Raw genomic sequence first — 24,757 nt, forward strand, 5'->3', positions numbered from 1 at the left:
AGGCAGGTTTACTACACAGAGGGTGGTGAGTGCCTGGAACGCGTTGCCAGGGGAGGCTGTGGAAGCAGATACATTAACGGCGTTCAGAAGGCATCTTGACAAACACATGGATAGGATGGGTATAGAGGGATACGGTACAAGTGCTGAGGGTTTTGGCAAAGGTTGGTATCATGACCGGTACAGGCTTGGAGGGCTGAAGGGCCTGTTCCTGTGCTGCATTGTTCTTTGAAAGAATAAAAGAAAATTGAAATAGTCTCTCTCTACTCCTTCTGCCAAAATGCATAACCGCACACCTCTCGATTAAATTCCACCTGCCATTTGTTGGTCCATTTCTGCTGCAGTCAATTGGGATCATCTCCGTTTTTTTGCCACACCTCTTAAGTTTAATAATTGTCAGAAAATGTTATTCTGCATTCCAACCTTCAAATTACCCAGAGGAACACCAATGTCTACCATCCTCCAGTCTGAGAAACAGGCAGTTACCACCACTCACTGTCTACCATCCTCCAGTCTGAGAAACAGGCAGTTACCACCACTCACTGTTTTCTGCCCGTGAACATATTTTTTTAAGCAGACGTTGACCCTCCTACTCTGTGAGACTCAGTTTTAACCAACCTTTTATTTGTCTTTGTCAAAATTTTTCTTAAAATACACAGACAACATTTATTCTATTGCTTCAACCAACCTTTTCTGTTACTTCATCAAAAATGACATTAGTCAAATTGATCTGGCTTTTACAAATCTGATCTTCTTAATTAAGTCAAAGCTCTCCCAAGTACCTGCTAATTCTTTTCTTGATCATTGTTTCTAAAACTCACACCGATGTTACTGGCCTGTAGTTACTGGGATGTCCTTGCACACTTTCTTGAATAAAAGTGTCATATTTGCCACCTTCCAATCCTCTGGCACCTCCCATGTATTGAGTGAAGATTATAACAAATCCTTTCACTATCTCCATCCCTACTTCCCCAAGCAACCTGGGATGTAAGCCATTAAGACCAGGCAATGTCTTCAAAGTTACTGATAAGTTGAGCAAAATGTTGTGGGCCCAGTCCATATTGATGGAGGACACTACTTGTCTGATTCCACCAGTGTTTCCTTTATCCCACTACCTGTCCGATTCCACCAGTGTTTCCTTTATCCCACTCTTTGAACCAATTACCATCCCATGCCACAGATTTACCTATAATTCCATTAAGAGTGAAAGGTCTGGTGTTTACATAGTGAAGAGGATTGATGGCTAGCATGGTGTGAAGGAGCTACCGATATAACTGACTACGAGTGGGAGAATGCTGCCTTCAGACTGTAAATGTGCAGAGTGTTATGTGACACAATCATTACCTGGACAGTCACAGAAAGCAATAGCCAATATTCCCCAGTGCATACAGAATGGATATTGCCAAGGGCAATTAGGGAATATGACAATAACCAGTATCTCGCACACCTAGCCACATAATTGACATCCCAACATCTCGCCAGAAAACCTGTGATGTAGTCAGATACACGTTTTGGTTAGTCTGAGAGGTGAGGCTGTTGCTGTTTGCAGCTTGCACTCAACAACCCACAAACTGAAAGCAGAATTAATCAGCACTGCAATTGCCGAAGAGGAGGGGGGCTGTTTACGGTGTGACACCTGATGGTTACAACCGAAACAAACCAGCCTCGAGTGGGTTAGCATTGCCAGCGTGTGACCAGAGTCCTCCGATAAGGGATCAGACGCAACAATCCTTCCAGTGACATAGATCCCCCCCCATTAACATTTAATTCCTCTTTTGTGGGAGGCAAAGAGAAGTTGTGAACAGCCTGTGCCTGGTCCATGGGTTGGTACCTCATCCTATTCAATTAGACCCCCTCTAGGCAAGTTTACAGAATGGAACGTGGAGTCAATTTTCTTGCTACTGGTTCACAAAGTACAATAATGACTAGATTCATCTGAAAATTGTGACTATATTGTTGAATTAGATGACGCACCTTTTTTGTACGAAACCACACCTGCGGCAAAAGAAAGAAAGATAATTGGGTTTAAGGAGCTAATCTTTTTACAATTATTTTTTATTTTACAAAATGCACCTGCAATTTTTTGATTGGATTGTATAAAATTGGTACACTTTGACAAATCAATAAATAGCAAACTTACCAGGCAAACAAAGTTAATTAAACAGGGAGGCAGGCAGGTTACAAATGAGACACACCCGCACAGGCAGACAGGAACACCCGCACAGACAGGAACACCCGCACAGACAGGAACACCCGCACAGGCAGACAGGTACACCCGCAGACAGTCAGACACACCCGCACAGACAGACAGACACACCCGCACACGCAGTCAGACACACCCGCACAGGCAGACAGACACACCCGCACAGACAGTCAGACACACCCGCACAGACAGGAACACCCGCACAGACAGTCAGACACACACGCACAGACAGTCAGACACACCCGCACAGGCAGTCAGACACACCCGCACAGGCAGTCAGACACACCCGCACAGGCAGACAGACACACCCGCACAGACAGTCAGACACACCCGCACAGACAGTCAGACACACCCGCACAGACAGGAACACCCGCACAGACAGTCAGACACACACGCACAGGCAGTCAGACACACCCGCACAGGCAGTCAGACACACCCGCACAGGCAGTCAGACACACCCGCACAGGCAGTCAGACACACCCGCACAGGCAGTCAGACACACCCGCACAGGCAGTCAGACACACCCGCACAGGCAGTCAGACACACCCGCACAGGCAGACAGGCACACCCGCACAGGCAGACAGGCACACCCGCACAGGCAGACAGGCACACCCGCACAGGCAGACAGGCACACCCGCACAGGCAGACAGGCACACCCGCAGACAGTCAGACACACCCGCAGACAGTCAGACACACCCGCACGGGCAGACAGACACACCCGCACGGGCAGACAGACACACCCGCAGACAGTCAGACACCCCCGCACAGGCAGACAGGCACACCCGCACAGGCAGACAGGCACACCCGCACAGGCAGACAGGCACACCCGCACAGGCAGACAGGCACACCCGCACGGGCAGACAGGCACACCCGCAGACAGTCAGACACACCCCCACAGGCAGACAGACACACCCGCACGGGCAGACAGACACACCCGCACAGTCAGACAACCCCGCACAGACAGTCAGACACCCCCGCACAGACAGTCAGTCAGACACCCCCGCACAGACAGTCAGACACACCCGCACAGGCAGTCAGACACACCCGCACAGGCAGACAGGTACAACCGCATACAGTCAGACACCCCCGCACAGACAGTCAGACACACCTGCACAGGCAGACAGACACACCCGCACAGACAGTCCGACACACCCGCACAGACAGTCCGACACACCCGCACAGACAGACAGACACACCCGCACAGGCAGACAGACACAACCGCATACAGTCAGACACCCCCGCACAGACAGTCAGACACACCTGCACAGGCAGACAGACACACCCGCACAGGCAGTCAGACACACCCGCACAGGCAGACAGGTACAACCGCATACAGTCAGACACCCCCGCACAGACAGTCAGACACACCTGCACAGGCAGACAGACACACCCGCACTGACAGTCAGACACACCCGCACAGACAGTCAGACACACCCGCACAGGCAGTCAGACACACCCGCACAGGCAGTCAGACACACCCGCACAGACAGTCAGACACACCCGCACAGACAGTCCGACACACCCGCACAGGCAGACAGACACACCCGCAGACAGACACACCCGCACAGGCAGACCCGCACAGTCAGACACACCCGCACAGTCAGACACCCCCGCACAGACAGATGCACCCGCAGACAGTCAGACACCCCCGCACAGACAGTCAGACACAGCCGCACAGACAGTCAGAGACAGCCGCACAGACAGTCAGACACACCCGCACAGGCAGACAGGCACATCCGCACAGACAGGAACACCCGCACAGACAGACAGACACACCCGCACAGGCAGTCAGACACACCCGCACAGGCAGTCAGACACACCCGCACAGGCAGTCAGACACACCCGCACAGGCAGTCAGACACACCCGCACAGGCAGTCAGACACACCCGCACAGGCAGTCAGACACACCCGCACAGGCAGTCAGACACACCCGCACAGGCAGTCAGACACACCCGCACAGGCAGTCAGACACACCCGCACAGGCAGTCAGACACACCCGCACAGGCAGTCAGACACACCCGCACAGGCAGTCAGACACACCCGCACAGGCAGTCAGACACACCCGCACAGGCAGTCAGACACACCCGCACAGGCAGTCAGACACACCCGCACAGGCAGACAGGCACACCCGCACAGGCAGACAGGCACACCCGCACAGGCAGACAGGCACACCCGCACAGGCAGACAGGCACACCCGCAGACAGTCAGACACACCCGCACGGGCAGACAGACACACCCGCACGGGCAGACAGACACACCCGCAGACAGTCAGACACCCCCGCACAGACAGTCAGACACACCCGCACAGGCAGTCAGACACCCCCGCACAGACAGTCAGACACAGCCGCACAGACAGTCAGACACACCCGCACAGGCAGACAGGCACACCCGCACAGGCAGACAGGCACACCCGCACAGGCAGACAGGCACACCCGCACAGGCAGACAGGCACACCCGCACAGGCAGACAGGCACACCCGCACGGGCAGAGACACACCCCCACAGGCAGACAGACACACCCGCACGGGCAGACAGACACACCCGCACAGTCAGACACCCCCGCACAGACAGTCAGACACCCCCGCACAGACAGTCAGTCAGACACCCCCGCACAGACAGTCAGACACCCCCGCACAGACAGTCCGACACACCCGCACAGGCAGTCAGACACACCCGCACAGGCAGACAGGTACAACCGCATACAGTCAGACACCCCCGCACAGACAGTCAGACACACCTGCACAGGCAGACAGACACACCCGCACAGACAGTCCGACACACCCGCACAGACAGTCCGACACACCCGCACAGGCAGTCAGACACACCCGCACAGGCAGACAGGTACAACCGCATACAGTCAGACACCCCCGCACAGACAGTCAGACACACCTGCACAGGCAGACAGACACACCCGCACTGACAGTCAGACACACCCGCACAGACAGTCAGACACACCCGCACAGGCAGTCAGACACACCCGCACAGACAGTCAGACACACCCGCACAGACAGTCAGACACACCCGCACAGACAGTCAGACACACCCGCACAGACAGTCAGACACACCCGCACAGGCAGACAGACACACCCGCAGACAGACACACCCGCACAGGCAGACCCGCACAGTCAGACACACCCGCACAGTCAGACACCCCCGCACAGACAGATGCACCCGCAGACAGTCAGACACCCCCGCACAGACAGTCAGACACAGCCGCACAGACAGTCAGAGACAGCCGCACAGAGTCAGACACACCCGCACAGGCAGACAGGCACATCCGCACAGACAGGAACACCCGCACAGACAGACAGGCGCACCCGCACAGACAGACAGGCGCACCCGCACAGACAGTCAGACGCACCCGCACAGACAGGAACACCCGCACAGACAGACAGACAGACCCGCACAGGCAGACAGGCACACCCGCACAGGCAGTCAGGCACACCCGCACAGGCAGTCAGGCACACCCGCACAGGCAGTCAGGCACACCCGCACAGGCAGTCAGGCACACCCGCACAGGCAGTCAGGCACACCCGCACAGGCAGACAGGAACACTGGCAGACAGGAACACCCGCACAGGCAGACAGGAACACCCGCACAGGCAGACAGGAACACCCGCACAGGCAGACAGGAACACCCGCACAGGCAGACAGGAACACCCGCACAGGCAGACAGGAACACCCGCACAGGCAGACAGGAACACCCGCACAGGCAGACAGGAACACCTGCACAGGCAGACAGGAACACCCGCACACGCAGTCAGACACACACGCACAGGCAGACAGACACACCCGCACAGGCAGACAGACACACACGCAGACAGTCGGACACACCCGCACAGACAGTCAGACACACCCGCACAGACAGTCAGCAACACACCCGCACAGACAGTCAGACACACCCGCACAGAAAGGAACACCCGCACAGGCAGTCAGACACACCCGCACAGACAGTCAGACACACCCGCACAGGCAGTCAGACACACCCGCACAGACAGTCAGACACACCCGCACAGGCAGGAACACCCGCACAGACAGGAACACCCGCACAGACAGACGCACCCGCACAGACAGACGCACCCGCACAGACAGACGCACACGCACAGACAGACGCACCCGCACAGACAGACGCACCCGCACAGACAGACGCACACGCACAGACAGACGCACCCGCACAGACAGACGCACCCGCACAGACAGACGCACCCGCAGAGACAGACGCACCCGCACAGACAGACGCACCCGCACAGACAGACGCACCCGCACAGACAGACGCACCCGCAGACATACGCACCCGCAGAGACAGACGCACCCGCACAGACAGACGCACCCGCACAGACAGACGCACCCGCACAGACAGAATCACCCGCAGACAGACAGACGCACCCGCACAGACACACGCGCCCGCAGACAGACGCACCCGCACAGACAGACGCGCCCGCACAGACACACGCGCCCGCACAGACAGACGCACCCGCAGAGACAGACGCACCCGTAGAGACAGACGCACCCGCAGAGACAGACGCACCCGCAGAGACAGACGCACCCGCACAGACAGACGAACCCGCACAGACAGACGAACCCGCACAGACAGACGCACCCGCACAGACAGACGCACCCGCACAGACAGACGCACCCGCACAGACAGGAACACCCGCACAGACAGTCAGACACACACGCACAGACAGGCAGACAGGAACACCCGCACAGGCAGACAGGAACACCCGCACAGGCAGACAGACACACCCGCACAGACAGGAACACCCGCACAGGCAGACAGACACACCCGCACAGACAGGAACACCCGCACAGACAGGAACACCCGCACAGACAGGTACACCCGCACAGACAGGTACACCCGCACAGGCAGACAGGTACACCCGCAGACAGTCAGACACACTCGCACAGTCAGACACACCCGCACAGACAGACAGGCACACCCGCAGACAGTCAGACACGCCCGCACAGGCAGACAGGTACACCCGCAGACAGACACACCCGCACAGGCAGTCAGACACACCCGCACAGGCAGTCAGACACACCCGCACAGGCAGTCAGACACACCCGCACAGGCAGTCAGACACACCCGCACAGGCAGTCAGACACACCCGCACAGGCAGTCAGACACACCCGCACAGGCAGTCAGACACACCCGCACAGGCAGTCAGACACACCCGCACAGGCAGACAGGCACACCCGCACAGGCAGACAGGCACACCCGCACAGGCAGACAGGCACACCCGCACAGGCAGACAGGCACACCCGCACAGGCAGACAGGCACACCCGCAGACAGTCAGACACACCCGCACAGGCAGACAGACACACCCGCACGGGCAGACAGACACACCCGCACGGGCAGACAGACACCCCCGCACAGACAGTCAGACACACCCGCACAGGCAGTCAGACACCCCCGCACAGACAGTCAGACACACCCGCACAGACAGACAGGCAGACAGGCACACCCGCACAGGCAGACAGGCACACCCGCACAGGCAGACAGGCACACCCGCACGGGCAGACAGACACACCCGCAGACAGTCAGACACCCCCCCACAGGCAGACAGACACACCCGCACGGGCAGACAGACACACCCGCACAGTCAGACACCCCCGCACAGACAGTCAGACACCCCCGCACAGACAGTCAGACACTCCCGCACAGACAGTCAGACAACCCCGGCCAGACAGTCAGACACCCCCGCACAGACAGTCAGACACCCCCGCACAGACAGTCCGACACACCCGCACAGGCAGTCAGACACACCCGCACAGGCAGACAGGTACAACCGCATACAGTCAGACACCCCCGCACAGACAGTCAGACACACCTGCACAGGCAGACAGACACACCCGCACAGACAGTCAGACACACCCGCACAGACAGTCAGACACACCCGCACAGGCAGTCAGACACACCCGCACAGACAGTCAGACACACCCGCACAGACAGTCAGACACACCTGCACAGGCAGACAGACACACCCGCACAGGCAGTCAGACACACCCGCACAGACAGACAGACACACCCGCACAGACAGTCAGACACACCTGCACAGGCAGACAGACACAACCGCATACAGTCAGACACCCCCGCACTGACAGTCAGACACACCCGCACAGGCAGTCAGACACACCCGCACAGACAGTCAGACACACCCGCACAGACAGTCAGACACACCCGCACAGACAGTCAGACACACCCGCACAGACAGTCCGACACACCCGCAGACAGTCCGACACACCCGCACAGACAGTCCGACACACCCGCAGACAGACACGCACAGTCAGACACACCCGCACAGTCAGACACACCCACAGACAGATGCACCCGCAGACAGTCAGACACCCCTGCACAGACAGATGCATCCGCAGACAGTCAGACACCCCCGCACAGACAGTCAGACACAGCCGCACAGACAGTCAGAGACAGCCGCACAGACAGTCAGACACACCCGCACAGGCAGACAGGCACATCCGCACAGACAGGAACACCCGCACAGACAGACAGGCGCACCCGCACAGACAGACAGGCGCACCCGCACAGACAGTCAGACGCACCCGCACAGACAGGAACACCCGCACAGACAGACAGACACACCCGCACAGGCAGACAGGCACACACCCGCACAGGCAGTCAGGCACACCCGCACAGGCAGTCAGGCACACCCGCACAGGCAGTCAGGCACACCCGCACAGGCAGTCAGGCACACCCGCACAGGCAGACAGGAACACCTGCAGACAGGAACACCCGCAGACAGGAACACCCGCACAGGCAGACAGGAACACCCGCACAGGCAGACAGGAACACCCGCACAGGCAGACAGGAACACCCGCACAGGCAGACAGGAACACCCGCACACGCAGTCAGACACACACGCACAGGGAGACAGACACACCCGCACAGGCAGACAGACACACACGCACAGACAGTCGGACACACCCGCACAGACAGTCAGACGCACCCGCACAGACAGTCAGCAACACACCCGCACAGACAGTCAGACACACCCGCACAGAAAGGAACACCCGCACAGGCAGTCAGACACACCCGCACAGACAGTCAGACACACCCGCACAGGCAGTCAGACACACCCGCACAGGCAGGAACACCCGCACAGACAGGAACACCCGCACAGACAGACAGGCACACCCGCACAGACAGACACACCCGCACAGACACACCCGCACAGACAGACGCACCCGCACAGACAGACGCACCCGCACAGACAGACGCACCCGCACAGACAGACGCACCCGCACAGACAGACGCACACGCACAGACATACGCACCCGCACAGACAGACGCACCCGCACAGACAGACGCACCCGCAGACAGACGCACCCGCACAGACAGACGCACCCGCACAGACAGACGCACCCGCACAGACAGACGCACCCGCACAGACAGACGCACCCGCACAGACAGACGCACCCGCACAGACAGACGCACCCGCACAGACAGACGCACCCGCAGACAGACGCACCCGCACAGACAGACAGGCACACCCGCACAGACAGACGCACCCGCACAGACAGACACACCCGCACAGACAGACGCACCCGCACAGACAGACGCACCCGCACAGACAGACAGCACACCCGCACAGACAGACACATCCGCACAGACAGACGCACCCGCACAGACAGACGCACCCGCAGACAGACGCACCCGCAGAGACAGACGCACCCGCAGAGACAGACGCACCCGCAGAGACAGACACACCCGCACAGACAGACGCACCCGCACAGACAGACGCACCCGCAGACAGACGCACCCGCACAGACAGACGCACCCGCACAGACAGACGCACCCGCACAGACAGACGCACCCGCACAGACAGACGCACCCGCAGAGACAGACGCACCCGCACAGACAGACGCACCCGCACAGACAGACGCACCCGCACAGACAGACGCACCCGCAGAGACAGACGCACCCGCAGAGACAGACGCACCCGCACAGACAGACGCACCCGCACAGACAGACGCACCCGCAGACAGACGCACCCGCACAGACAGACGCACCCGCACAGACAGACGCACCCGCAGACAGACGCACCCGCACAGACAGACGCACCCGCACAGACAGACGCACCCGCACAGACAGACGCACCCGCACAGACAGACGCACCCGCACAGACAGACGCACCCGCACAGACAGACGCACCCGCAGAGACAGACGCACCCGCACAGACACACGCGCCCGCAGACAGACGCACCCGCAGAGACAGACGCACCCGCAGAGACAGACGCACCCGCAGAGACAGACGCACCCGCACAGACACACGCGCCCGCACAGACAGACGCACCCGCAGAGACAGACGCACCCGCAGAGACAGACGCACCCGCAGAGACAGACGCACCCGCAGAGACAGACGCACCCGCAGAGACAGACGAACCCGCACAGACAGACGCACCCGCACAGACAGACGCACCCGCACAGACAGACGCACCCGCACAGACAGACGCACCCGCACAGACAGACGCACCCGCACAGACAGACGCACCCGCACAGACAGACGCACCCGCACAGACAGACGCACCCGCACAGACAGACGCACCCGCACAGACAGACGCACCCGCACAGACAGACGCACCCGCACAGACAGACGCACCCGCACAGACAGACGCACCCGCACAGACACACACACCCGCACAGACACACACACCCGCACAGACACACACACCCGCACAGACACACACACCCGCACAGACACACACACCCGCACAGACACACACACCCGCACAGACACACACACCCGCACAGACAGTCAGACACACCCGCACAGACAGACGCACCCGCACAGACAGTCAGACACACCCGCACAGACAGACACACCCGCACAGACAGTCAGACACACCCGCACAGACAGTCAGACACACCCGCACAGACAGTCAGACACACCCGCACAGACAGTCAGACACACCCGCACAGACAGACACACCCGCACAGGCAGACGCACCCACACAGGCAGATGCACCTGCACAGACACACCCTTTCCCTACAGTCAGTCAAATGTATACCCCTACAGACAAACACACCCACACAGACAGGCACGCACACACACACTCTCCCTCTTAAAGACAGATATACACACCCCTACAGGCAGATAGACACAACTCTACAGCAGACACGCCGCCCCTACGGACAGACAGACGCTCCCACACAAACAGAAAGACACATAGAAACATGGAAAATATGAGCAGGAGTAGGCCATTCGGCCCTTTGAGCCTGCTCCCTCATTGATTATGATCATGGCTGATCATCCAACTTAGTAACCTGTTCCAACTTTCCCCGCCATATCCTCAGCTCCCTTTATCTTATATCTAACTACTATTTGTAAACATACAATGTTTTGGCCTCAACTGCTTTCTCTGGTAGTGAATTCCAAAGGCTCTGGGTGAAAACGTTTCTCCTCATCTTCGTCCCACCCTGTACCCTTGGACTGTGACCCCTGGTTTAAGATGTCATAACTTTGCCAAGGCCAGTCTTCTAAAAATAACTTCCTTTACTAAAGTAAGAAAAACGGCTAGGCCCGACGCAGACCCGGTCCGGGCCCTACGGTCTGGGCCCGACACAGACCCGGCCTGGGCCCAACGCAGACCCGGCCTGGGTCCGACACAGACCCGGCCTGGACCCGACACAGACCCGGCCTGGGCCCAACGCAGACCCGGTCCGGGCCCTACGGTCTGGGTCCGACACAGACCCGGCCTGGGCCCGACGCAGACCCGGCCTGGGCCCAACGCAGACCCGGCCTGGGCCCGACGCAGACCCGGCCTGGGCCCAACGCAGACCCGGCCTGGGCCCAACGCAGACCCGGCCTGGGCCCGACGCAGACCCGGCCTGGGCCCGACGCAGACCCGGTCTGGATCCGACACAGATGAGGCCTGGGCCCTACGGTCTGGTCCCGACACACATCCGGCCTGGGCCCTACGGTCTGGTCCCGACACACATCCGGCCTGGTTCCGAGATTCTGTCTGGATCCGACACAGATCCGGTCTGGGTCCTACGGTGTGGTCTCGACGCAGACCCGGCCTGGGCCCGACACAGACCCGGCCTGGGTCCGACACACATCCGGTCTGGGTCCTACGGCCTGGGTCCGACACAGACCCGGCCTGGGCCCCGACACAGACCCGGCCTGGGCCCCGACACAGATCCGGCCTGGGTCCGACACAGATCCGGCCTGGGCCCGACACAGATCCGGCCTGGGTCCGACACAGATCCGGCCTGGGTCCGACACAGACCCGGCCTGGGTCCGACACAGACCCGGCCTGGGTCCGACACAGATCCGGCCTGGGTCCGACACAGATCCGGCCTGGGTCCGACACAGATCCGGCCTGGGTCCGACACAGACCCGGCCTGGGTCCGACACAGATCCGGCCTGGGTCCGACACAGACCCGGCCTGGGTCCGACACAGATCCGGCCTGGGTCCGACACAGATCCGGCCTGGGTCCGACACAGACCCGGCCTGGGTCCGACACAGATCCGGCCTGGGTCCGACACAGACCCGGCCTGGGTCCGACACAGATCCGGCCTGGGCCCCGACACAGATCCGGCCTGGGTCCGACACAGACCCGGCCTGGGTCTTACGGTCTGGGTCCGACACAGATTCTGTCTGGATCCGAGGATTTCCGAGGATCACCAGACTGATTCCCGGGATTGCCGAGATTCACCAGACTGATTCCCGGGATTCACCAGACTGATTCCCGGGATTCACCAGACTGATTCCCGGGATTCACCAGACTGATTCCCGGGATTTCCGAGATTCACCAGACTGATTCCCGGGATTCACCAGACTGATTCCCGGGATTCACCAGACTGATTCCCGGGATTTCCGAGGATCACCAGACTGATTCCTGGGGGAGAGGATTGCGCGATGAAGGACGTGTCAAAGCAGAGATTGGGAGGATGTTTCTCCTGGTTGGCAAGTTTACAACTTGGGGTCAGGGTCCCAGGTTATGCGCTTAACCAATTCTGACTGAGATTAGAAGTTTCCTAACACATAGCGTTGTGAATCTTTGGAATTCACTACCCCAGAGGAGGACTAATATATTTAGAGACCAAGGAAATGAAGGGATTAGAGGGATAGTGCAGAAAGGAGGAGTTGAGGAAAATCAGCTGTAATCTTAAAGAGTGGAGCAGGTTTGGAAACTGCACAGCTGAACCCTGCTCCCATCCCTTAACTTAACCACATCTTACCTGATGATGTGACTGCGGGCAAGTTAAATATCTCGGTCCCAGGCTGAGCATTAGCTGAAAGTAAAAAGAGAACTCGTTAAGTGTGTGACCACAAAATCCAACTGAATAGCCACAGCCCAAAGAGCTAAAGTTTATTCTGAAACGACTTTTCCTCTGATTACACCCCATCTGACGAACAATCATCAGGCTGAACTGATGATGGGACGTGAATCTGCTCTGCACTACCCTGTAAGGAGCAGGCAACATTCCTCCAGGTTGCGACTGGCCACCCCTCTGACAGCCCTCGGGGCCCACCCAGAGGTGCAAATTCTAACGGTGGCGTTTCTGCTGCAAGGGTGCAAATTGCTGGAATGAAGTGGAAAGGTTACTCAGCCCCAGTTTGGTATCTAGTATTCTCATTTGACTTTCTAGCTTCCATTCTATCGCAGATCGTCTCTTTGTTCATCCACGCCCAGTCCTGTCCCTGTACTTCCTTACAACCGCTTTCATCTCTAACCTTTTCCAATTCTGAGGACAGGTCCTTGACGTGAAACATTAAATCTGTTTCTCTCTCACGGCAAATGCTGCCAGACCTGCTTAGTGTTTCTGACATTTTCTGTCTTTATTTCAGATTTTCAGCATCACAGATTTTAAGACCATAAGATAGCTGAGCAGAATTAGGCCATACGGCCCATCGAGTCTGCTCCACCATTCATTCATGTTTCTCATCCCTATTCTTGCACCTTCTCCCGATAACCCTTGATCCCAATATTAATCAAGAACCAATCTATCTCTGTCTTTTTAAAATTAAGTTTAGAGTACCCAATTCATTTTTTCCAATTTAGGGGTAATTTAGCGTGGCCAATCCACCTAACCTGCACATCTTTGTGTTGGGGTCAGACCCACACAGACACGGGGAGAATGTGTAAACTCCACACGGACAGTGATCCGGGGCCGGGATCGAACCCGGGTCCTCGGCGCTATGAGGCAGCAGTGCTAACCACTGCGCCACCGTGCTGCCTATCTATCTGTCTTAAAGACCCTCAGTGATTTGGCCTCCACAGCCTTCCGTGGCGAAGAGTTCCACAGATTCACCCCCCTCTGGCTGCAGAAATTCCTCCTCATCTCTGTTTTAAAAGATCGTCCCTTTAGTCTGAGGCTGTACCCTCGGTTTCTAGTTTTTCCAACAAGTGGAAACATCCTCTCCTCGACCACTCTAACCAGGCCTCGCAGTATCTTGTAAGTTTCAATAAGATTCCCCCCCCCCCCCCCCCCCTCCCCCCACTCATCCTTCTAAACTCCAATGAGCACAGTCTCAGAGTCCTCAACTGCTCCCATACGACAAGCTCTTCATTCCAGGGATCATTCTTGTGAACCTCCTCTGGACCCATTCCAAGGCCAGCACATCCTTCCTTAGATACGGGGCCTAAAACTGCTCACAATATTCCAAATGGGGTCTGACCAGAGCCTTATACAGCCTCAGAAGTACATCCTTGCTCTTGTATTCCAGCCCTCTCGACATGAATGCAAATATTGCATTTGCCTTTCTAACTGCCGTGAGCAAGGACTCACAAGTCTCTTTGTTTCTGATTTCCTAATCATTTCCCCATTTAGAAAATAGTCTATGCCTAAATTCATCCTTCCAAAGTGTATAATTTCATACTGTTCCACATTGTATTCAATCTGCCACTTCATTGCCCACTCGCCTAGCCTGTCCAAATCCTTCTGCAGCCCCCTTGCTTCCTCAATACTACCTGTCCCTCTACAGATCTTTGTACCATCTGCAAACTTTGCAACAGTGGCTTCAGTTCCTTCTTCCAGATCATTAATGTATATTGTGAAAAGTTGTGGTCCCAGCACAGACCCCTGAGGCACACCAGTAGTCACCGACTGAAAAAGTCCCCTTTATCCCACTCTCTGCCTTCTGCCAGTCAGCCAATCCTCTATCCATGCCAGTATCTTACCCTTAACACCATGGGCTCTTAACTTATTTAACAATCTCCTATATGACACCTTGTCAAAGGCCTTCTGGAAATCCAAAAAGATCACATCCACTGGTTCTCCTTTGTCTAACTTCTCCATTACCTCCTCAAAGAACTCTAGCAGATTAGTCAGACATGACCTCCCCTTGACTCAGTCCTGTTTTCTAATGCACTTCCATATACTCTACATCCTCATCCTTAGTAAGAGATTCGTAAATTTTACCAACAACCAAAGTCAGGCTAACCGGCCTATAATTTCCCGTCTTCTGCCTCCCTCCCTTCTTCAATAGCGGTGTTACGTTAGCCATTTCCTCTGGGACCCTTCCTGCCTCCAGTGATTCCGGAAAGATCATCACTAATGCCTCCACAATTTCCTCAGCTATCTCTTTCAGGACCCTGGGGTGTAGTCATTCCGGTCCAGAACTTTCTCCTTAGCAATGGTCACTGCACTCACCTCTGCCCCCTGATTCTCCTGGAGCTCTGGCATCCCACTGGTGTCTTCCACCGTGAAGACTGATGCAAAGTTACTATTCAGTTCGTCTGCCATTTCTTTGTTTCCTATTATTACTTCTCCAGCCACACTGTCCAGTGGTCCAATGTCTATTTTTGCCTCTCTCTTACCTTTTATATATTAAAAAAACTCTTCCTATCTTCCTTTATATTATTAGCTAGCTTGCACTCATATTTCATCTTCTCTCCCCTTATTGCTTTTTTAGTTGTCCTCTGCTCGCTTTTAAAGGCTTCCCACTAATCCTCGCCACTTTGTGTGCTTTTTCTTTTGTTTTTATGCTGCCCTTGACTTCTTATGTCAGCGATGGATGCCTTGTCCTCCCCATAGCATGTTTCCTCCTCCTTGGGATGAATTTCTGTTGTGAACCTCCTCTGAACTGCCTCGAATGTAACTGCATACCTCGGCAAGTGAGGGGAACTATACACAGTCCTCGAGGTGCGGTCTTATCAATGCCTTTTATACTCGATTGCATTAGGAATAAATGCCAAAATTCCATTTGCGTTCATTACCTGCATACTAATTTTCTGTGATTCATGCACAAGGACACTCAGATCCCTCTGCACCGAAGCACTCTCAACTTTCACTCCATTTTGATAATAAGTTGCCTTTTTTTTCCCGACCAAAATGTACATTGTGGTCAGCTGTGACGAGAGGAGATGCTGTTTCATCTAGCACTCTGATACTGTGTAATGTACACATAGGCCCTCCTGATTGTCACGGTGAACACACAAACACTCCTTCCATACTCCTGCTTTCCAGACAATAAGGCACAGTTCAAAACAGGCAAGGAATTCCTGCAAGTTAGAAGTTAATGAAGGATGATTGTTTTCTGTTTCAAGGCCAAATACAAGATCATACACTACCCAATAGGTGCATTACAACAAAGCAACCTCCCAGTAACTGCACACAGCCTGGTCAAGCCTGCAAATTAGTCTGATGTTTTAGGTGGGGACAGGTGATTTCTGCCAAGAATTGCTTCATCTTCACACCTCATGCTTGAGAATGAGAAACAATGTTCTGAAATTGTATCTCTGATGTGTGATGGCTCCAAAATTCATGTGGACTTGGCAACTGTGCTTTGTAAAACTAAACTTCATTATCAGAGCTGATGATAAATGAAAGATGCCCAAGAATCTTGATTGATCACTGGACTGCATGACTGGATAATCACTAATCAATTGATATTTCATGGCAGCTTGTTCAGTTCTATGAAGCAAAGTTTGTTCTAGTTAATGAAGGGGTGGAACGGGAAAGCCGTACAGCTGTCAGCTTTCTAAGCTGTATTCAACAGAGAATAAAATTACAGAGCACAGTTTCTGTAGCCTACCGCCTCTGAATCCCAGGAACAGGGACCATCTTAGCTGGGAAGGAAATTTGTGCACCGAGATTGAATGTTGACCGTAACCTGTTCCCCTCAGCATACAGGAATTATTCTGCAACTCCAGTTAAACCCCTAGTCCAGAACACCAGGCTTGCAAGTGATAACACAGCAGTTTGCATCTGTGAAATTAAGCCCTTGCTTACCTGACAGTTCTGGCCTCTGTGGACAGTTACAAAGAGAACACCTGCCTAGTAACTAATGTCCATACAAAATTGCCCATCATACATCATGTTGCCTGCAAGATTCCTGTTTGCATGGGGAGGTTAGAACAATGGGGAAGCATGTATTCTTTTCAACTGATCAGGATGGAAAGCAAGTAGGGTAAGGGAGATCAGGCCGACTTACCAATGTCAGAATCCCCGCCACCAGAGGAGTTCAACTTACGAAATATCTCCTGCTTCTTTGACTTCACCATTGGCGAAGTGTTCTCCAGCTTAGTGAAGAATGCCGGCAAATAGCCCACATTGCCTGGAGATCGTGCCTCACTCCTGCAGAGAGAGAATACAGCAACACAGTCAGCCATAAAACAGGAACCAGACACTCTAAAATATAACCAGGCCACTCAATGGCATTGCTAGGGGAGACCGTGAAATAATGAGGCCACATGGACTCAAATATCCTTTTTTTGGTTCTGTATCAGTGTTTAAATTATGGGAAGCAGATTTCCAGTAAGGTAGCAGATTCTACTGCAGGAGACAGACAGGAAGCTTCATCAGTAATTGTACAATCAGAGACCTTCAAAGAGAAGATGGTTCAGGCACAGAATAGGCACATTCCATCCGGGAAAGGAAGGGTATCCAAAGCTGGAGTTTCCTGGATGCCTAAAGGTATAGAGGTTAAATGAAACAATTGGAAGGTTCATAAAAAACCAGCTGAAGTAAGAACAGAGGAGATGTGAAAAGTAGAGTATGAGGGACAAACTAAAGTGTGAGAATAGATTAGTGACTAACGTAAAAGGACTCGAGGTTTTTTGCAAACATATCAATAGCAAAAAAGTAGTCAAAAGAAGGGTGGTGTTGATGAGAGATCAAATTAGAGATCTTCTTTTGGAGGTAAAGAGCATGGCTGAGATCCCAATGAGTATTTTGTATCTGCCAGTGAAGAATCAATCACACTGATAGGTGTAATATACAGACAAATAATAGTGACGGGGAAGTGGAAGGAGAAACAGGCAGACATATTGGGGAATTGAGTTAAAAACACAGTCCTGATATTAACGGGACAGAAGATGTAGGTAAAGGGGTAAGAGAATGGATCTCCTACAAATGTAGGGGACTCCTTTCTAATCTAACATACAAAACCCAAGAAGGGATGATTCACTATTGGATCCAGTGATAGGAATGAATCACAGCAGATCAGAAAATACAAAAGTAGGGAAACATCTCAACATTAGTGACTATAATACGCTTTAAGCTGATAGGATACAAGTAAGAAGAAGAAAATGAAATTAAATGAAATGAAAATCGCTTATTGTCACAAGTAGACTTCAAATGAAGTTACTGTGAAAAGCCCCTAGTCGCCACATTCCGGCGCCTATTCGGGGCGGCTGGTACGGGAATTGAACTGTGCTGCTGGCCTGCCTTGGTCTGCTTTCAAAGCCAGCAATTTAGCCGTGTGCTAAACCAGCCCCTCGCTGGTTTGAAGTTGAGGAAGTTGACTCATTGAAGAAGAGTTACATCACTAAATCCAATGTGCTGGCTTTGCCGATGATAAATCACATACTAGAGTTTGAGAACTGTGATATTAGACCCAGTACTAAACTCAAAATCTATTGGGCAGTGGTTCTCTACAAGTTTCCCTTTGATGCTCAAACTTGGGACAATTTATAGATGCTGTCTCACGACCCTAGTACAACATCATCAATGCTGAACAACAAATCTTGCTCATCAAGTGGGAGGACAAAAGAACAGGAGCATCTTCCAATACAGAGGCCATGATAATCTCATGTCAGCTGAGATGGAGGTGACAAACTGCCACAATGCCTAATTCAACAACGCACAAACAGGCGCTCTGCTCTGAGTTATGCCAGAGAGCCCATTCACACGGGAACCACAAGGAATGTTTAAATACAATCTCAAAGCCTCTGTGAAGATCTGCTCTACTAGCATCAACACACTGAAAGCAGATGCCCAATTCCAACCAAAATCAGCAAAAATAGCGTAACGACCTTTCAATCAACAAGAGCAGCGACTGAGAGAGGACAACAAGAGTAACGGAGAGGGCAGCTGCTTGCTTGCACCAACAATCCACCACAACCTCTACTGGCCAACAACTGATAGCCTTGCTTCGGGGGACATTGTAAACCCAAGACAGGGATCGGAAGCCAACTATGACCGCACACCAACACTAATACCTCAGTTAAAGAAAACCATCCCCAAGGAAGAATTATAATGATCTTTATTATTGCCACAAGTAGGCTTACATTAACACTGCAATGAGGTTACTGTGAAAATCCCCTAGTCGCCACACTCCGGCACCTGTTCGGGTACACTGAGGGAGAATTCAGAATGTCTAATTCACCTAACAGCACGTCTTTCAGGGCTTGTGGGAGGAAACCGGATCACCCGGAGGAAACCGGAGCACACACGGGGAGGACATGCAGACTCCACACAGACAGTGACCCAAGCCAAGATTCAAACCCGGGTCCCTGGAGCTGTGAAGCAACAGTGCTAACCACTGTGCTATTGTGCCGCCCATATTTCTCTGACAGGAGGGACTGCCAATGATGGGAGTACAAAAGCAGGGAAGTTCTGTTCGAACTTTATAAAAATGAAATGAAAATCGCTTATTGTCACGAGTAGGCTTCAAATGAAGTTACTGTGAAAAGCCCCTAGTCGCCACATTCCGGCGCCTGTTCGGGGAGGCTGTTACGGGAACCGTGCTGCTGGCCTGCTTGGTCTGCTTTCAAAGCCAGCAATTTAGCGTTGTGCTAAACAGCCCCTGTTATGCTAATTATGCTTAATTATGCTTAATGCTAATTAAGCCTAACTGGAGTATTGAGTCAAATTGTGGGCACCACACTTTGGGAAGAATGTCAAAATGTCAAAGCCCTGGACAAGATGCAGGAGGGATTTATCTGAATGTTATCAAGGATGAAGGACCTCAATTATGTGGAGTGGCAGAACAGCTGGATTATTCTCCTACAGCAAGGAAAGATATTTGCCAGAGCTATTCACAATAATAATAGGCACAGTGGTTAGCACTGTTTCCTCACAGTGCCAGGGTCCCGGGTTCAATTCCAGCCTCGGCTGACTGTGTGGAGTTTGCACATCCTCCCCGTGTCTGCGTGGGTTTCCTCCCACAGACCAAAGATGTGCAGATTAGGTGGATTGGCCATGCTAAATTGCCCCTTAGTGTCCAAAAGGTTATGGGGAAAGGGTGGAGGCTCTTTCAAAGGGTCGGTGCAGACTCACTGGGCCGAATGGCCCCCTTCTGCACTGTAGTGATTCTATGATAATATGGCAATAATGAAGTAAATCAAGAGAATCTGTTTCCACTGGTGGAAGGACTGGTAACCAGAGGGCACAGGTTAAATGTGATTGGCCAAAGATCCAGTCATGACATTAGGAAACATTTTTTTCAGGGAAATGGATGTAGTACAAATATAAATTTAGTAGATAAGGACATGGAAACTTTTAAATGTTGTAACAAACAGTTGAAAAGCCACATCGAGACCCGGACCGTTCGTCGACTTTTTCGGGGAAAAATTAAAATGTCAGCAGATGCAGTATTCGGGGGGGTATGGTTGAGGTATGTGAAGATTGGGCTGGGGCGGGGAAATGTTTATTTGACCATGTTGATATCATTGTTTATGTTACTGTTATAAAAATTTTCAAATACCTCAATAAAATATTATTTAAAAAAATGAAAAGCTACATCGAGTTCTGAATGCTGTATAGTGTTACCTGTACAACACGGTCTGTTTTACTGTTGACAAGTGCAGGATTTTGAAATATTTAATATAGATTCTGAATTATTGAAATATTTTGAAACACAATGTGATCTGTGGGAATTGTCCTAATTCAAATTATTTTTCTCTAAATCCTGTTTCATGAAGACAGCATTCAGTGTGTGCAGCTGCCGAACTCAGTCCAGTTATGAATAAAACTAGATGTACAAATTGCAATGGAGATTATGATATAATAGCAGTAACAGAAATAGCAGTGACCAAGGCTAGAGGCACAGTGGGAAGTCGAACATTCCTAGTTATAAAATATTCAGAATGTAAAAAGCAAGGTGTTTGAGAATGTTGATCAAATATTGCAGTACTAGAACACAGGGAAGGTATAGTAGAGTGGGCAAACACTTTATTTGTTTGGCTTAAGTTACTTTATAGGGGCTCTAATTGTAAACCAGGAAACAGTAGAAAGGGGATAGAGGAGGAACAATGCAGGAATGATAGAAAATCCAGAATGAGTAATGTATGTGGTAGAAAGAAAGGTTTATTTCAGATCAGCCATGATCACATTGAATGGCAGAGCAGGCTTGATGGGCCATGTGGCTTACTTCTGCCCCTATGTCTTATAGTAGCCTATTATGGTGGTTCTGGATCTGTGTGTTTTTAATCCAGTAGTGGAAGAGGTTGTGCTGGATCTAGTTCAGGAAAATGATGAGCAGTACGTGCATAAGGTTAGTGGATATCATGGAAAGAGAAACCTGAATTCAGGCACGTGTTATATCAAATCTGGAAGGTAGAGGCAAGTTAAAATGGACTTGACTGGAAAAGTAACAGCACCTGATAAAAAAAGAACTTGATGAATTGAACTGAAAATAAAATAAAGGGAACAACTGGAATCATTCGGAGGGAAATAGTAAATTTTGTCACAGAAACCACAAAGTGTCCACTGCAGCTCTGGGAGGAGATATTGGCCTTGATTGGGCGAAAGTGCAAGTTCACTAGGGTGGTAACGGGGTATAGAGAGTTAAATTCTGAGGACAATTTGCATAAACTTAGTGTGTACTCCCCATGAGTTTCCAAGATTGAAAAATTGTCGATTTGAGGTGCTTAAAATGATAAAGCGATTGAGTAGATATAAAAACCGTCACCTGTGGTGGAATAGTTCAGAACAAAATGGCATAACCTTAAAATAAAAGCCATGCATAGTTTTCAGGAGGGTGGAGGGCATGAGATCAGAGTGACCTGACAGCCTCTGAACCATAGATTCTATTACGAGGCAACAGTGGCACCTAGTGGCAGGAATGGCTGGCTGCAACCAGCATCTTTTCCAATGCTGACCCAGCACACAAGGTTTATGACAAAATGCTACACAGATTCCGGGTATAAGAAGAAGCCTCAGGGACTAAGTGGAACCTAAATACGTTTTTAAAATATATTATTATTGTAGCGGTGTTGGAAGAGTCTGGGATATTGGCTGCAGGGTATGATTTGGTGAGCAGGGCTGTCAGATTGCTGCTTAACTAGCCTGTGGGACAGCTCTCCTCGGTTTGGTACAAGCCCCCAGATGTTATGAAGAGCATTTTGCAGGGCCAACTGAGCAGGGTGTGCCTTTGTCGTACCCAGTGCCGAGGTCAATGCTGGGTGCTCTGTCTGGTTTTATTCTTTGTAGACTTTCTATTTCTAGTTTGATAAAAGTGAGTAGCTTTCTAGGTCAGAGTAAACATAGAACAGTACAGCACAGAACAGGCCCTTCGGCCATTGATGCTGTGCCGAGCATTGTCCGAAACCAAGAAAGTTCAAACAATGAGGATGACTCTCTGCATGAGCAAAGTGAGTTTAAGGACTCACAGAGGATCTGAATCCCATCACTGAAATATCACCTCAACGCACTTTAAAGCTCTTTAGTTCACTCCTGGGCAGTTCACGTAGTTTCCCCAGTGGGAGAATCTAGAATTAGGGGGCATGGTTTCAAAATAAAGGATTTCCCATTGAAGACAGAGATGAGGAGGAATTTCATCTCTCAGAATTGTTTATCTTTGCACTTTTCCACCTGGGTAATTGAATATATTCAAGGTTACGTTGGATAAGAGTTGTGATCTACATGGGAGTAAAGGGTTATGGGGGCAGGCAGAAGAGTTAAGGCCACAATCAAATCAGCCATGATCTTATTGAATGGTGGAGCAGGTTTAAGGGGCCGAATGGCCGACTCCCTTCTGTTCTGTCAATACCTTGTAGCAGAATCTGCACCACGACCTCTTCGGACAAGCAAAGGCATCGGGAGCCACTCATTACTTGGGGGCAGCCTGCAGGAGGGCAAAGGTGAGAGGTCAAAATAACACACGGGAGCCACTGTGTTCAACTGCACACTATCACAAAACAAGTAAAAAGTCTTACAACACCAGGTTAAAGTCCAACAGGTTTGTTTCAAACACGAGCTTTCGGAGCACTGCTCCTTCCTCAGGTGAATGATCGTATCTGAAACACGCAGTGCTCCGAAAGCTCGTGTTTGAAACAAACCTGTTGGACTTTAACCTGGTGTTGTAAGACTTCTTACTGTGCCCACCCCAGTCCAACGCCGGCATCGCCACATCATATCACGAAACAAGGCACGGCAACAATTGAAAGTCTTCAAAGTGAGGCTCACTTTTGTTTTTATAAATGTTTACAATTTGCAAATTATCTTGACCTCTGCCCTCAAAGGAGACAAGTAGTTTCTATAAACGTTCATTGCACTAAATGATTTACCCTTGCACCAAGCACACAGATGCAGAACCCACTGCTGTTTAATATCTCCTCCATTGCTTCGCCTTTATGTCAACAATTTCCCAAACCTGGCCTGCCTTCACCCGGCTACTGGAGTTATTTAATTATAACATCAATCCCAAAATATATCTGGATGAACAATTGTACTAATTACAATGCTGCTTTGAAAGAGAGAGGCAGAAAGCGGGGTGAGCCCAGGCAGGAAGAAAATGGCGGGAATAGGACATGTCATTGGGAAAGCAAATAATATCCGAAAATAAGTGTGGAAGAAACCCACGCAATAGAAATGCAGATCAACACTTAAAAAGAACGAGAAACAAATGCAAACATAGAGACTGCGAGCTAGATGAAGATGCAGTGAAAAATAAGAGGCACAAATTATTGAAATATTCTTACGAAAGGTTTAATTTTGAATTTGCATGTTCCACAGTACAGCATAAATTCAGGCAGCCCATTAACCCATGCTAGTTTGCTTAGCATCTGAAATTCACACACCAATCCCAACATAAAACCCAGTTAGAACAAATATGAATGGATTTTTCTGGTGAAATTGATGTCGCTGTAAAGAAAGATTAGACAGACTGGAAGACCTTGTTCCCACGCTTACACCTACCTCTGTTCAGTGGGCTCCGCCTCCCTTCGTTGAGGAGGTTGGACTACACTCTCTTGCTTCTCTAGATTGGCAGGGACTTGGGGAGGTGAGATAGGCTCATATGGTTCTGATGAAACGTGGCTTCGTTCTGGGGATTTCCCAGGCCTGCGTGTGATAAGGAAATCATGCATCACTGAGATTCAGCTTTAATTTAATCCTACAATTAAGCACAATTAAGGGGGAGGGAG

The 24,757-nt window shown here is 52.1% G+C and overlaps 1 protein-coding gene across 4 annotated transcripts in view; it reads right to left on the minus strand.

Annotated features, from left to right (window-relative positions):
* ncor1 (nuclear receptor corepressor 1) overlaps positions 1-24,757 on the minus strand; it is a 356,231-nt gene that overhangs the window by 9,613 nt on the left and 321,861 nt on the right. For all 4 annotated transcript variants that reach the window (XM_038814799.1, XM_038814800.1, XM_038814801.1 and 1 more), the window contains 5 exons: positions 24,531-24,674; positions 23,383-23,457; positions 17,602-17,744; positions 13,404-13,457; positions 1,972-1,992 (listed from right to left, as the gene is read on the minus strand). In XM_038814799.1, coding sequence (XP_038670727.1) covers positions 1,972-1,992; positions 13,404-13,457; positions 17,602-17,744; positions 23,383-23,457; positions 24,531-24,674 — 437 coding nt within the window. The remainder of the gene's footprint in view (positions 1-1,971; positions 1,993-13,403; positions 13,458-17,601; positions 17,745-23,382; positions 23,458-24,530; positions 24,675-24,757) is intronic.

Source organism: Scyliorhinus canicula, chromosome 12, assembly GCF_902713615.1.
Source record: "Scyliorhinus canicula chromosome 12, sScyCan1.1, whole genome shotgun sequence".
Taxonomy (NCBI): domain Eukaryota; kingdom Metazoa; phylum Chordata; class Chondrichthyes; order Carcharhiniformes; family Scyliorhinidae; genus Scyliorhinus; species Scyliorhinus canicula.